This window comes from Macaca nemestrina, chromosome 13 (genome assembly GCF_043159975.1).
Source record: "Macaca nemestrina isolate mMacNem1 chromosome 13, mMacNem.hap1, whole genome shotgun sequence".
Taxonomy (NCBI): domain Eukaryota; kingdom Metazoa; phylum Chordata; class Mammalia; order Primates; family Cercopithecidae; genus Macaca; species Macaca nemestrina.
The window spans coordinates 105,151,267-105,163,940 of record NC_092137.1 but is presented as its reverse complement, the minus strand read 5'-3'; the positions used below and the strand labels follow the sequence as shown (position 1 = coordinate 105,163,940).

Genomic DNA, 12,674 nt, shown 5'->3' with positions numbered 1-12,674 from the left:
GAGGGTGCTTAAGTGAATTCTAATGTTATACGTCTGTTTATCAGGGATTGTTTTCTTTTTCTTTTTTTTTCCTTTGAGACGGCATCTTGCTCTGTCGCCCAGGCTGGAGTGCAGTGGTGCAATACCGGCTCACTGGAATTTCTGTCTCCTGGGTTCAAGGGATTCTCCTGCCTCAGCCTCCCGAGTAGCTGGGACTACAGGCATGCACCACCGTGCCTAATTTTTGTAGTTTTAGTAGAGACGGGGTTTTGACATGATGGCCAGGCTGGCTTCAAACTCCTGGCCTCAAGTGATCCACCTACCTTGACTTCCCGAAGTTGTAAGATTACAGGCGTGAGTACTGTGACCAGCCCCATGGAATGTTTTCATATTATGATGTATTCTGCTTACTGGTTCAACTTCTTAACTGTATCACTGGATAGTGAATGTTTACATAACTAGAATACCCCACACCTGATTGTGACGTTGTGGGGGAAGCGGAAGACTCAGGTAAAGATTGGACTGAGTGACATCTGAGAGTCTTAGTGCCAGACTCGGAGGTTCTGAGTCTGCTGGGGGTCACCTGGGTCTGTTCACACTGGATCATAGGTCACCACCCAGTCTCCTAGTCATCCAGGCTGCTAGGTGGGGGAAGGGAGAGGCTGAGGACCACCTCCTGAACTACCCCAGCTGCTGCCATTACTAGAGCCCACCTAGCTTCCTGTTCTCAGCCCATCCTTTCAGCTTTCTTGGCTCCAGATCTAGGAGTGGAGGCTAGAGCCAGAGTTGGGAGGTGAGGAAGGGACAAGGAGGTATAGGAGGACCGCAGGACAGGTGAGGGAGACAATCCCACTTGCCTTGCGTTGGAGAAAACAACGCTGGGGTCCTCACAGGGACACACCTGCCGCCTGAGGTGAGATAAGGTCGGAACATGGCTGTGCTTTACCTGAGGAAGCACAGGGTAGACCTGGAGACCTTGCATGAATACCTTCCTCTTGGGGTTCTCCTGGTCCAGACCTGGAGACCTTGCATGAATACCTTCCTCTTGGGGTTCTCCTGGTCCCAGGCCAGGCTAAGTCAGTCTGGCTGCAACTCTGTCTCTTCCCTGAGTGAGGGCCTGGGTCCAGCTCCTCCAGGCCCCACCATTCAAGACACTGAGCTCGGGGAACTCTTGCCACAAGTGTCCTGCAAGAACACTTGACCCAGAGCTCCTGCATGTCTATCTCAAGTGAGAATCTGAGGACACCGATGAACTCTTCTAGGCTTCCTGGAAGCCCTATGCCCCAAGCACGGTCCCCAGAGGAAGGCCAGAGACCACCAGCTGGAGACAAGCTAGCTAATGGCATCAGGAACAACAAGGTAGCCTGGAACTTGGCCTCACGCCTCTATCGCCTGGAGGGCTTCCGGAAGTCGGAAGTGGCTGCCTACCTGCAGAAGAAGTAAGGGGCTTTGAGCCTGGGGGAGGCTGGAGGCTGAGGCAGCCAGGGAAGAGCTGCTGAAGGGCTCCCTCCACTGGCCACCCTCCCCTTCCCATCCCTGCCCTGTTCCCTCCCCATCTCCCCTCCTAACTTTTCCCCCGTACCTTCACTGTGTCTGCTGCTTCCTCTCAGTCATGGTCACACTGTGTCACCTCTTCTCCACACCCTTGGTCCTTAGGCCTCGCTGCCTTGCCAACCAGAGTCCATAGGTCCCTCCCGGTGTCGCCCAGTGTACACTGAATAGGGTAGCAGGGCATACCAGACCCTGGCTGCCCCCTTGTCCTGTCAGGACCCAAGGCCCAGTGTGCCTGCGCCCTTCCCTTGCTCACCCCCACCGCATCAGGCCCCATAATGTGTGCGGGTCCTGAGGGCCCCAGTGCACCTGCGGCCCCAGCCCAGGCCCCTGGCGCAGACTCCATGCCCCTTTTCCCTCTGCAGCAATGACTTTAGCAGGGCTGTGGCTGAGGAGTACTTGTCCTTCTTCCAGTTTGGAGGCCAGAGCCTGGACCGAGCCCTCCGGTAATGTCTTTGGGTCCTCTCTGGGGAGGCTGTGGAGGATGGCATGGGGCAGTGGCACCAGCCTGAGGCTGGGATCTGATTGGCCCTAAGCTCCTGGGCTCTCTCCTTGACCCTGGCCCTTCTTTACAGGAGCTTCCTCCAGGCCTTGGTGCTCAGTGGGGAGACTCAGGAACGGGAGCGAATCCTCTACCAGTTCTCCAGACGCTTCCACCACTGCAATCTGGGGGTCTTCCCCTCAGTAGGTAGGGAGGGGCTGACCCTGACAGCAGAGCAGGGACACTTTGGGGTGCCCTTGTCTGCCTGGGAGTTTAGTAGGTGACAGTGAACTGGGGGGAGTGTGTTGGGGGCTGTGGAGAATGGAAGCATTCCAGGGGTTCTGAGGTTACCCCACCCAGTGTGGGCAAAGGAAACAGGAACCCTGGTTCCAGTGAGCTTTCTCTCCACTCACCTATCTCTGGGGCAGATTCTGTACACACCTTGACATGTGCAATCATGCTTCTTAACACGGACCTGCATGGACAGGTAAGACGGTGGAGAGAGTCCCTGTGGGAACTGAGGCTGGGGCTGTGGCAAGGGGTTCGGGGAGGAGAAGACCAGAGGCCTGAGACCAGGCAGGGAACACCCCTGAGGGATGTGGGTCTGGGGAGCTGGAAAGGGTTCCATGGTGGCTGGCTGGGGGGTTATTCTATTGGGATGGAGTGTGCTCAAGTCGTCCCACTTCTCCATGGATACAGAACATTGGGAAGAGCATGAGCTGCCAGGAATTCATAACCAACCTGAATGGGCTGAGGGATGGCGGGAACTTCCCCAAGGAGCTGCTGAAGGTATGTGCCATGGATCTTCTTACGGGCTCAGGACCCGGGGATCCCTACTTAGGACCTGCAGCCTTGGTTCTTTGTTCCAAGGGAGATGCTGAGCTTGAGACTGGCTTTGCCAAAATATCCTTGAGAGAACAGGGCTTATTTATTGCAGGCTAGTAAAAGTGTGGTCCCTGGCTGGCAGCCTCAGAAGCATCTTGGAATTTGTTAGCCATGCAAATCTGCTGGCTCCCTGTGCTGGACTTACTGAATCAGACACTCTGAGACTGGGACCCCTAAAATATTTTCTTAAGTTTTCAAGTCATTCTTACCCCTTCAAAGTCTGAGAAGGGCAAAGCTACACACGGTGAAAGTCTGGAACTCAGACTTGGGAGCCTGGTGTTCCTGGGTTTGAATTCTAGTCTTGGGCAATTTGCTCCCTCTTGGCCAACTCAAGTTCCTCCTGAGGGTATTAACCACTTTACAATGCCATTATCAAGATGAAATAAAATCTGTCAAGTGCTCAGCACGGTGCTTGGCACACAGCATGTGTGTCATAAGCAATTAAAATCATTTGCTGTTTCATCACAGTCACGCATCACTTACTGATGAAGGTATGTTCTGAGAAATGCATCGTTGGGCAATTTCACTATTGTGTGAACATTACAGAGTGAACTTACATAAACCTAGATGTACAGCCCACTGCACACCAGGGCTATATGGGATAGCCTATTGCTCCTGGGCTACAAACCTGTATGGCATGCTGCTGTACTTAATACTGCAGGCAATTCTAACACAGTGCTGTACTTGTGTATCTAAACATAGAAAAGGTACAATAAAAACATGATAGAAAAGATTAAAAATGATACACCTGTATAGGACAGCTCCATCATAATCTTACGGGACTACTATCATGTATGCAGTTCATCCTTGACCGAACCATCATGATGCTGTTATATGGTACATAGCTGTACTTCATGAACATTTACTGAACACCTACTATGTGCCAGACATCTTGCTAGGCACTGCAAGGGCTATAAAAGCAAGTGAGATAACATCTACGTTAATACATCAAACTTTTAGCGCATCATTCATTCATTTACTGCACGTTTATTGTGGGGATTGGTCAGCCGGTTTCTTCTCCATCAGATCCCTCCCAGCAGTATGCCAGGAAGGCAATTCATTTCTCCTCCATGAGAACTAGTTAAGGCCTCACTCAGCATGGGCAGGACAGGGACTTGTCTGCCTTGGTCATCATCTTTTTTTTTTTTTGAGATGGAATCTCGTCCTGTCGCCCAGGCTGGAGTGCAGTGGTGTGATCTTGGCTCACTGCAACCTCCGCCTCCCAGGTTCAAGCAATTCTCTTGCTGAGGCTGAGGCCTCCTGAGTGGCTGGGATTACAGGTGCGCGCCACCACTCCCAGCTAACTTTTTGTATTTTTAGTAGAGATGGGGTTTCATCATGTTGGCCAGGCTGGTCTCGAACTTCTGACTTCAGGTGATCCACCTGCCTCGGCCTCCCAAAGTGCAGGGATTACAGGCGTGAGCCACCGCCCCCGGCAGGTCATCTTTATGTCTCTAGCACCCAGCACAGTGCTTGTCACTGGGAAATGCTCCAGAAATACTTTGTTGCATGGATGGTTGGATGGATGGATGGATGGATGGATGGATGGATGGATGGATGGATAGATGGATGGATGCTTGCCTACTCAAGGAGGAAGGGCAGCTATGTTGTGGGTGGAGGAGGCAGGCTGTACACATGCCCCTATCCTACCTCTGCCAGAGTTTTCCCTGCCCACCTGTGTGCTTCTGTTCCAGGCCCTCTACTGGTCTATCCGCAGCGAGAAGCTCGAGTGGGCCGTGTGAGTGAGACCCCCTTTCCCCTGTCCTCCTCACTCCCCTCCCCTGTCTTTGGGCTGCCCTCCCTCTGTCACCCACCCGAGATTTAGAGAAACTCAGATAGTCCTCCCCTCTGAGTGGGACAAAGCCAGAGGCAGGGCTTGGGAGAGAGCATAGAGGAGCCCAAGTAATGCTGGAAGGCCAGTCGTAGTGGAACGTGGGGTACGGCAGAGTTTTCAGGAATTGATGGGTCTGCTCTGAAGGAGGAGTCCTTTTGGGGGGGTCCTGGGGTGTGGCTCCCCAGGAAAAGAGAGGTTGCTGAGGCTCTGGGAGGCAATGGATACCTGCCTCTTTGCGTAGTCAGCACTTCCAGCCCGATTCTCTGTTGTTCAGGGATGAAGAAGACGCAGCCAAACCTGAGAAGGCCCGGCCGTCCCTGCCAGCTGGCAAGATGAGCAACCCCCTCCTTCAGCTGGCTCAGGATCCCACGGTGCCCACCTACAAGCAGGGCATCCTGGCTCGGAAGATGCATCAAGATGCAGATGGCAAGAAGAGTGAGTGTCTGCTGCCCACAAACAGGGTGGTGTGCTGGGAGCGGCCCTGCTCAGGTACCTGTGCGGATGCATGCACAGGTGTGCAGAGAGATGGCCCGTGTTGAGGACAGGCAGCCAGCCCATGTTCCTTCCTCAGTGTGTACTGAACAGTGACCACAGGCTGGAAGCTGTGTGAGGCGCTAGAGGGTAGGTAGGAGAACCCAGACAAAACAAGCCTAGTTATTCCTGGACCCCAGAGTCCCTGTAGTAAGATAGAGATTAGACAAGTGTGTCAATGTCTGGGACAAAAAGGTAGCAAGAGCTGAGTGTCTAGGGGCTGAATCAAGTGAGGAGAAAAAGGTTTTTGGTTTTGCTTTGGAAGCGGGATGTGGGGACAGGGAGAAGTAAGGCTTCTGGTAAGTGATGGTATCTGCACTGAACTTTGGAGAGGAAGAGGGTCTGGAATTTGGAAGCTGGGCAGAGGGCATCCCACACAGAGAAAACAGCGAGCCAAGTTTGCTCAGAACATGGGGTGTGTGCAAGGGAGGTACACTTGTGGCAAAATTGCCAGGGCCTGCGTTTGGGCCTCATTCCGCAGGCAGCTGAAGGCTTTTGATTAGGGTACCAACATGACCAGAGTGATGATCTCAGCAGACTAATGTGCAAGCACAGATTGAACAGGGTGGGGCGACCAGGATGCGAATTAGCATTTGCTGTGAAGCCGCCGGGGCCCTAGGGCTCACCACACAAGACCAGGGTGGAGAGGTAGGGGGAAAAGAGGGCAGGTGGTGCTCAGAGTGGGGCACACAGGGAAGGACACCCCAAAGCTGGGCCCTGAGCCCTTGAGCCCCTCTGGATGGGTATGCAAGGTCAAGATCATCCTGCAGGGACTAGAAAGCTGTCTGGGTGGAGTTGTGTTTGTGTCTGGGTGTTTGCCACTACTTGGGGTAGTGGGTGTGTGTTCGGAGTTGGAGAGAGGATGATCTGTATGAATATCCATGTTTGGGTGTGAGTGGTTCTATGGTTTCATTTACAGGAGGGATTGCCTGTGTGTGGAGAGACTGTATATGTTTGTTTTTGATTGTGTATGTTTTCTCGTGTTGGCATGTTCTGCATTTGTGTGCATCCTGGTGAGAGACTGGAGGTGGTGTGAGGGGCCGGGGGCATATGCACACTTGTGTGTGTCTGAGTGTGTCTGGATGCTGGTGCCCCCACCTACATTTGTGTTCTGTTCCTGGAACAGCGCCATGGGGCAAGCGTGGCTGGAAGATGTTCCACACCTTACTGAGAGGGATGGTTCTCTACTTCCTGAAGGTAGGAAAGGAGCCAACAGCCCTGTCAGAATGGGAGACTGAGAGAGGCCCAGAACCGTCTGGAGGGTGGGCAGGTGATGATAACCTCTTGTCTGAGCCCCTGTGACTGGTAGCAGGGAGAAGACCACTGCTTGGAGGGGGAGAGCTTGGTGGGGCAGATGGTGGACGAGCCCATTGGGGTGCACCACTCGCTGGCCACCCCCGCCACTCATTACACCAAGAAGCCACATGTCTTCCAGCTGCGCACGGCCGACTGGCGCCTCTACCTCTTCCAGGCACCGTAAGTCCCTGGCGTGGGAGACTGTGGCAAGGCCTTGCCTTGCCCTAGTTCTCTCTCCACTGACCCTGCTGACACCTGAGGCCTGTGGACCCCGGGGCCCCTGGTGGGAATGGCCATACTGATCAGAAATTCTTAGAATGTGGCAGCACGAAGAGGAGCTGAGGACCAGGGATGACGCCCAGGCATTGCCTGCTTCCTCACCATCCTTGGCCAACTTTGCCAGTACAATATACCGTTTCCTCGTCGGTGGGATCAAGCCTCCCAGTTCAGAACACAGGATTCTGGGAAGCTGCTAACGATTGACCAAGTTTGGCATTTGTTATAAAATCTGTCGCCTTCTCAGACTGTCCTCTTTATTTTTTATTTTTGAGACAGAGTCTCGCTCTGTCGCCCAGGCTGGAGTGCAGTGACTCGATCTCGGCTCACTGCAACCTCTGCCTCCTGGGTTCAAGCGATTCTCATGCCTCAGCCTCCCGAGTAGCTGGGATTACAGGCGCGTGCCACCGTGCCTGGTTAATTTGTGTATTTTTAGTAGAAACGGGGTTTCACCATGTTGGCCAGGCTGGTCTCGAACTCCTGACCTCAGGTGATCCGCCTGCCAAGGCGTAGTCACAGCGCCCGGCCTCCAGATTTTCCTCTTTATTGATAAGAAATGCCATGGTCAGAGGTCGAGTGCCCTGCTAGTGGCAGGGCTCTAACTATGGGAGGCTGAGTCCTGAGCAGCTGGCCAGCTGTGCAACCAACCACAGGAGGGTGCGGGCGGAGGGTGACAGGACCAACTGTGTGTCCCTGGGGACCAACGACCTTCTTTGCCCCAGCACTGCCAAGGAGATGAGCTCCTGGATCGCGCGCATCAACTTGGCTGCGGCCACACACTCCGCGCCGCCCTTCCCCGCCGCCGTGGGCTCCCAGCGCAGATTCGTGCGGCCCATCTTGCCGGTGGGCCCCGCCCAGAGCTCCCTGGTATGGCCTCCGGGAAGGGGTGGGGTACGTTGAATTGGGAATGTGCACCTGGAGCCCCAGGACTAGCTCGGGGAGGCTGGAGGCCGGCTGCGCACCCGGCCTGGGAACTGAGGTGACCAGGAGGGCAGCACACCCGGGCCCGGAAAGCGGTGGAGGGGACGCCCGGGACAGCGTCCCTCACCGCCTGCCGCTCGCAGGAGGAGCAGCATCGATCCCATGAGAACTGCCTGGACGCTGCCTCGGACGACCTGCTGGATCTTCAGAGGAACTTACCGGAGCGGCGGGGCCGCAGCCGCGAGCTGGAGGAGTACCGCCTGCGGAAGGAGTACCTGGAGTACGAGGTGAGGGGCCGAGCCCACCTCCCCGCCGCTGCGCAGGACCCTCTCCGCCCTCTCGTGGCTGCCTCGGTCCCTGCAGCCGTCACTGCCCTGACCGCGCCGGGGCGGGGAGAGGCGCTTGCATGAAGGCGGCGCCCGTGTGTGATCTGTGCAAAGGGGCGGGGACTCCCACAGGGACACCCGCATGCACGGGCGTGCGCAAAGAGTGTGTGTCCCCATGCACTTAGGCCTTTCACCTCTTGTCCTGGGGGCACATAGCAGCTGCTTGTCTGGAAACACCCATAGCAGACGTTATTTTATAGTTTTCTTTCTCCTAAGAGTATATTTGACTTTTCCCAAGTTGAAGGAATGAACTGTATTTCAGCTGAATTGTTCCATCTAATACCTGCCAAATATTAATAGGTAGTATTTATGGAGCTTGTCTTCCTTGCATGGATTATCTCATTCAATTATCTAACAACTCTGGGTAGGCACTGGTATCCTCATTTTACAGATGAGGAAACTGAGGCACAGAGAAATTAAACTACTTGTCCAAACCTGGTAAATTTACATGCTGCTTCAAATGCCCCATTTATGGTCTTAACTAAGAAATGACCATGTTTTTTTGTTTATGTTTTGTTTTGTTTTGAGATAAAGTCTCACTCTGTCACCCAAGCTGGAGTGCAGTGGCTCAATCTCAGCTCCCTGTAACCTCCGCCTCCCAGGTTCAAGTGATTCTCCTGCCTCAGCCTCCCGAGTAGCTGAGATTACAGGTGTGAGCCACCACCCCTGGCCAATTTTTGTATTTTAAGTAGAGACAGGGTTTCACCATGTTGGCAAAGCTGGACTTGAACTCCCAGCCTTGAGTGGTCTGCCTGCCTCAGTCTCCCAAAGTGCTGGGATTACAGGTGTGATCCACTGCCCCTGGCCAGTAATGACTTTTGTTGGCTCTACAGCCCATGTTGAAATGTTTTATCCCCTAGTCTCCCCCAACCCTCACCCATCCACCCACATTCCCCAATTCTGTTTTGGTGTCACATCACTTCATCCGGGATCCTAACACTGGGTGCCTGCTTCAGGGGTCCTGAGAGCCTGCTTAGGGTGAGGGCCCACTGGGGAGGAAGCATAGGTTAATGCAATGTGAAAATAGAGGGAATCAGAGGCCACCCAGAGGCAGAGACCAGGAAGTGGGAATCAACATTGCCTCCTGCCTGTCCCCACGGCACCCTCATGCAGCCTTCTGCCTCTTTCAAGGCCCCAGCCTATCCCTTAGCTTGGTGGTTGTATCCATGGCTGTGAACTCCCCACTTTTCAGAGGCTTCAGGGTGTGGCTGTGAGGACCCAACCTCTTCCTCCCACTGACCAGCTAGGACATTTAGCAAGCCACCAGCCCTCCCTTCCACAATGATTTGTGCCCCTCCCAGGGCTGGCATGAGGATCCAATGGGATGGAGGGTGAGGAAGCACTTTGTAAACTGGAAACCATATCCTAAGGATGCTAGCTGCAGGGGCCTTAGTAGTACAGTGTTAAGCAGATGAGGGTGGTTAGCATCATGCTCCACAGATGCCAATTGTTAAAATGCTATTCAGACCCAATTAGGGCTGTACAGATGTGAGCTGTTTGTGTGTAGGGCTGCAAAGCTCTCAGGCATAGTGGGTGACACATCTTTTAGTGCCTCAAAGATGGAACGTGGCATAGAGATGTTAGTTACAGCACTCCAAGGGGTTGGTTATTATTAGAACAGGGCTGGGCTGATATGTGTCATTATAATACTATCCAGAGGTGTGCTCTGCAGTCTGCTTGCCCAAGCATTATACTGACACTCACTGTTGGTCCAGCCCTCTTTCTGCAGAGGTCTGTATCACCTTAGCTTCAAGTACCTGAGAGCTGTCCCTCACGATTCTAGCCTCCTCCCGGCCTGGAGCCAGGATGGTGCTAAGGTGGTGGGGACTGTGTGTTGCAGAAAACCCGCTACGAGACCTACGTACAGCTGCTGGTGGCCCGCCTGCACTGCCCCTCCAATGCTCTAGACCTGTGGGAGGAGCAGCTGGGGAGGGAAGCTGGAGGCACTCAGGAGCCCAAGCTCAGCCTGAAGAAGTCCCACTCAAGCCCGTCCCTGCACCAGGATGAGGCTCCCACCACAGCCAAGGTGAAGCGCAACATCTCAGAGCGCAGAACCTACCGGAAGATCATCCCCAAGCGGAACCGCAATCAGCTGTGAAGCCAGCACCACCTCAGAGACACTGGCCCCTGCTCCAGGGTACACTTGAGATGGACCTCCCTGGAGGAGACTGATTTCAATGAGTCCACCATGATGGATGAGGCACCTCCTTTCCCTGCTGAAGGACAAACCTCATTTCCCTGTGGCCCTTATTCTCATGCTCACTGAAGCTTTCCTAATACTGCTGTGCTGCCCCCCACCCCCATGGCAGTCCCTCCAGAGCCCCAGTCCCTGGCCATGCCCAAGGGAAGAGGGAGGTTGAGGACTTGACTTTCCTCCCGGAGCTCGTCCCATGTCACCCTGCAGGCCCCAGAATCCAGACTGGCCTCATTTCCTAGACCTGCTGGGAACTCAGCACTTGTTTGAGAACCAGTGCATACGTGGTGTGGCCTTGGCTTCTGGGGGAGAGCTTGGGGCAGCAGAGGCCCCTGGGCAACCCAGCCAGGGGAGCCACAGTCCTGAGAATGGTCTTGCTCTGGGAATTAGCTGACCTTCCTGGGGAGGCCCCAGGAGAGTGAATCAGGGACTCTTGAGAGATTCCCAACCAGCCTCCTGTGACCCAGGGAGCAGAGTCGCTAAGGTCCTGCCCACTGAAGGGACAGCCTTCTGGGCAGAGACCTTGGGGGGCTTCAAGGGCTCCGCATGGCTGTGGGGCCCCGTGCCTTTGTCTCCTTTCCCCCTACAGTCGTCCTTTCCCCTGAAGCAGATGAAACAGTCTCACATACCCAACTGCCCATCAACAGAGCAGGGCTGGTGGCATGAGTGAGGGCTGGGCGGGGTGGGGCCTCCAGAGCTTTGCAGCGAACCCTGGAACCCTGGGAACAAGAAGCCTTTGTTCCAACAGAGCAGGGAAGGAGGTTCTCTAGGTTCAGACCACTGGAGAGGATAGAGCAGTAAAAGGTGGTGACAGTTTCCCTTAGGGGTCTGCCTGGCAGGAGCCACGGCTCAGGAGAGTTGTGGGGGATGGGATGGAGGCTGGAGACCAGGTGAGGCCCAGGCCAGGCTTGGGAGACTCTTCTGTGCTCCTTCCTACACATGCCTTAAAGCTTCCTTCCTGTGGGGTGCCTGGACCCCTTCCCCATCTCTGGCAGCTCAGAGGGTCTCTGCTGCTCTCCCCAGGGAAATCCCCTCGTCCTGCCCTCTGGCTGCCTCCCAGCTGGACTTGTTCTCTGAGGGAGGTTCCGGAGACTCATGGACTTGGGGCTCTGCCTGTAGGAAGGAGGCTGGGCCGGAGGGAGCAGCCACCATTGTCTCTGTTCAACCAAGTGTGCAAGTAGGCTGCCCGCCAAGAGGGGCACTGCTACCCACTGCTGCCTGCCGGCTGACGCACTGCCTCCCCGGCCTTCCTGCTGGGCCACCCTCCTCCCTTCCCATGCTTGTTGTAATCAGCTCTGGGGCCTGGACCTCCACAAAGGAAGGCTGGCCCTTGGAGGCCATGTTTGGGTCTCCGGCCAGGTCCTGGGGCTAGGCCATGCACCCAATGGGTGCACAATAAATACAGGTCAACAAAGACGGAGGTGTGTCAGTGTGTGAAGAAGGGAGGTCAGGCAGCTAGGACCACCTGCAGTGTGGCGGGCTTCATCCCTCTTCGCTTCAAGTGTGTATGTGTGTCTGTGCGTGTGTGTATTGTCCGTGTCTGTGTGTTCATGCACATGCAGGAGTCACACGGTCGTAGGCTGTCAAAGCTGGAGGAGACCTCAGAATCATCCATCCACCTACTTGCTCATTTGTTCGTTCATTCATTTTGCAAATAATATGGGACGCTTTCTATGTGCCAGTACTAGGGGATTCACAAATGAATGAAACATGTCCCTGACTTCATGAGTTGACAGTCTTGCCCCCTGGTTTCCTGCTCTCAGTTTACAGATGCACTTTTATCCTGCTGGGGAAGCGTGCTGAAAAGACACATTCCCAGCCCACACCCAGGGATGCTGATGCAGTCAGCCTGGGTCAGGGGGATAGATAAATATGTTGGGTAACTCTGATGTGTAAGTAGCAGTTAGCTGCAGTACAGTCCAATTGCCTCATTTGATTGAGGTGGAATCCCAGCATCAGGTGGACATGACTTTTGGCCCAAGACTAATGCTTACAAACTAAATGGAGTAGGTTATTAGAACTCACTGAACATGCATCCTTTTTTTTTTTTTTTTTTTTTTTTTTTTTTTTTTTTTTGAGACGGAGTTTCACTCTTGTCACCTAGGCTGGAGTGCAATGGTGTGATCTTGGCTGACTGCAGCCTCCACCGAATCAAGCATTTCTCCTGCCTCAGACTCCCAAGTAGCTAGGATCATAGGCGAGTGCCACCATGCCCGGCTATTTTTTGTATTTTTAGTAGAGATGAGGTTTCGCCATGTTGGCCAGGCTGGTCTCGAACTCCTGACCTCAGGTAGTCCGCCTGCCTCGGCCCCGCAAAGTGCTGGGATTACAGGCGTGAGC

General features: G+C 54.4%; 1 protein-coding gene across 2 annotated transcripts in view; it reads left to right on the top strand.

The window, feature by feature from the left end:
- LOC105471777 (pleckstrin and Sec7 domain containing 4) overlaps nt 1–12,059 on the top strand; it is a 30,443-nt gene extending 18,384 nt beyond the window's left edge. The window contains exons 6-17 of one of the 2 annotated variants that reach the window (XM_071077050.1): nt 1,209–1,418; nt 1,896–1,976; nt 2,106–2,218; nt 2,440–2,498; nt 2,711–2,800; nt 4,591–4,634; nt 5,005–5,165; nt 6,388–6,458; nt 6,571–6,737; nt 7,556–7,700; nt 7,898–8,041; nt 9,981–12,059. In XM_071077050.1, coding sequence (XP_070933151.1) covers nt 1,209–1,418; nt 1,896–1,976; nt 2,106–2,218; nt 2,440–2,498; nt 2,711–2,800; nt 4,591–4,634; nt 5,005–5,165; nt 6,388–6,458; nt 6,571–6,737; nt 7,556–7,700; nt 7,898–8,041; nt 9,981–10,238 — 1,543 coding nt within the window. In that variant the 3' untranslated portion in view covers nt 10,239–12,059. The remainder of the gene's footprint in view (nt 1–1,208; nt 1,419–1,895; nt 1,977–2,105; nt 2,219–2,439; nt 2,499–2,710; nt 2,801–4,590; nt 4,635–5,004; nt 5,166–6,387; nt 6,459–6,570; nt 6,738–7,555; nt 7,701–7,897; nt 8,042–9,980) is intronic. The other variant, XM_071077049.1, reaches the window with a different exon arrangement.
- The last annotated feature ends 615 nt before the right edge of the window (nt 12,060–12,674 follow it).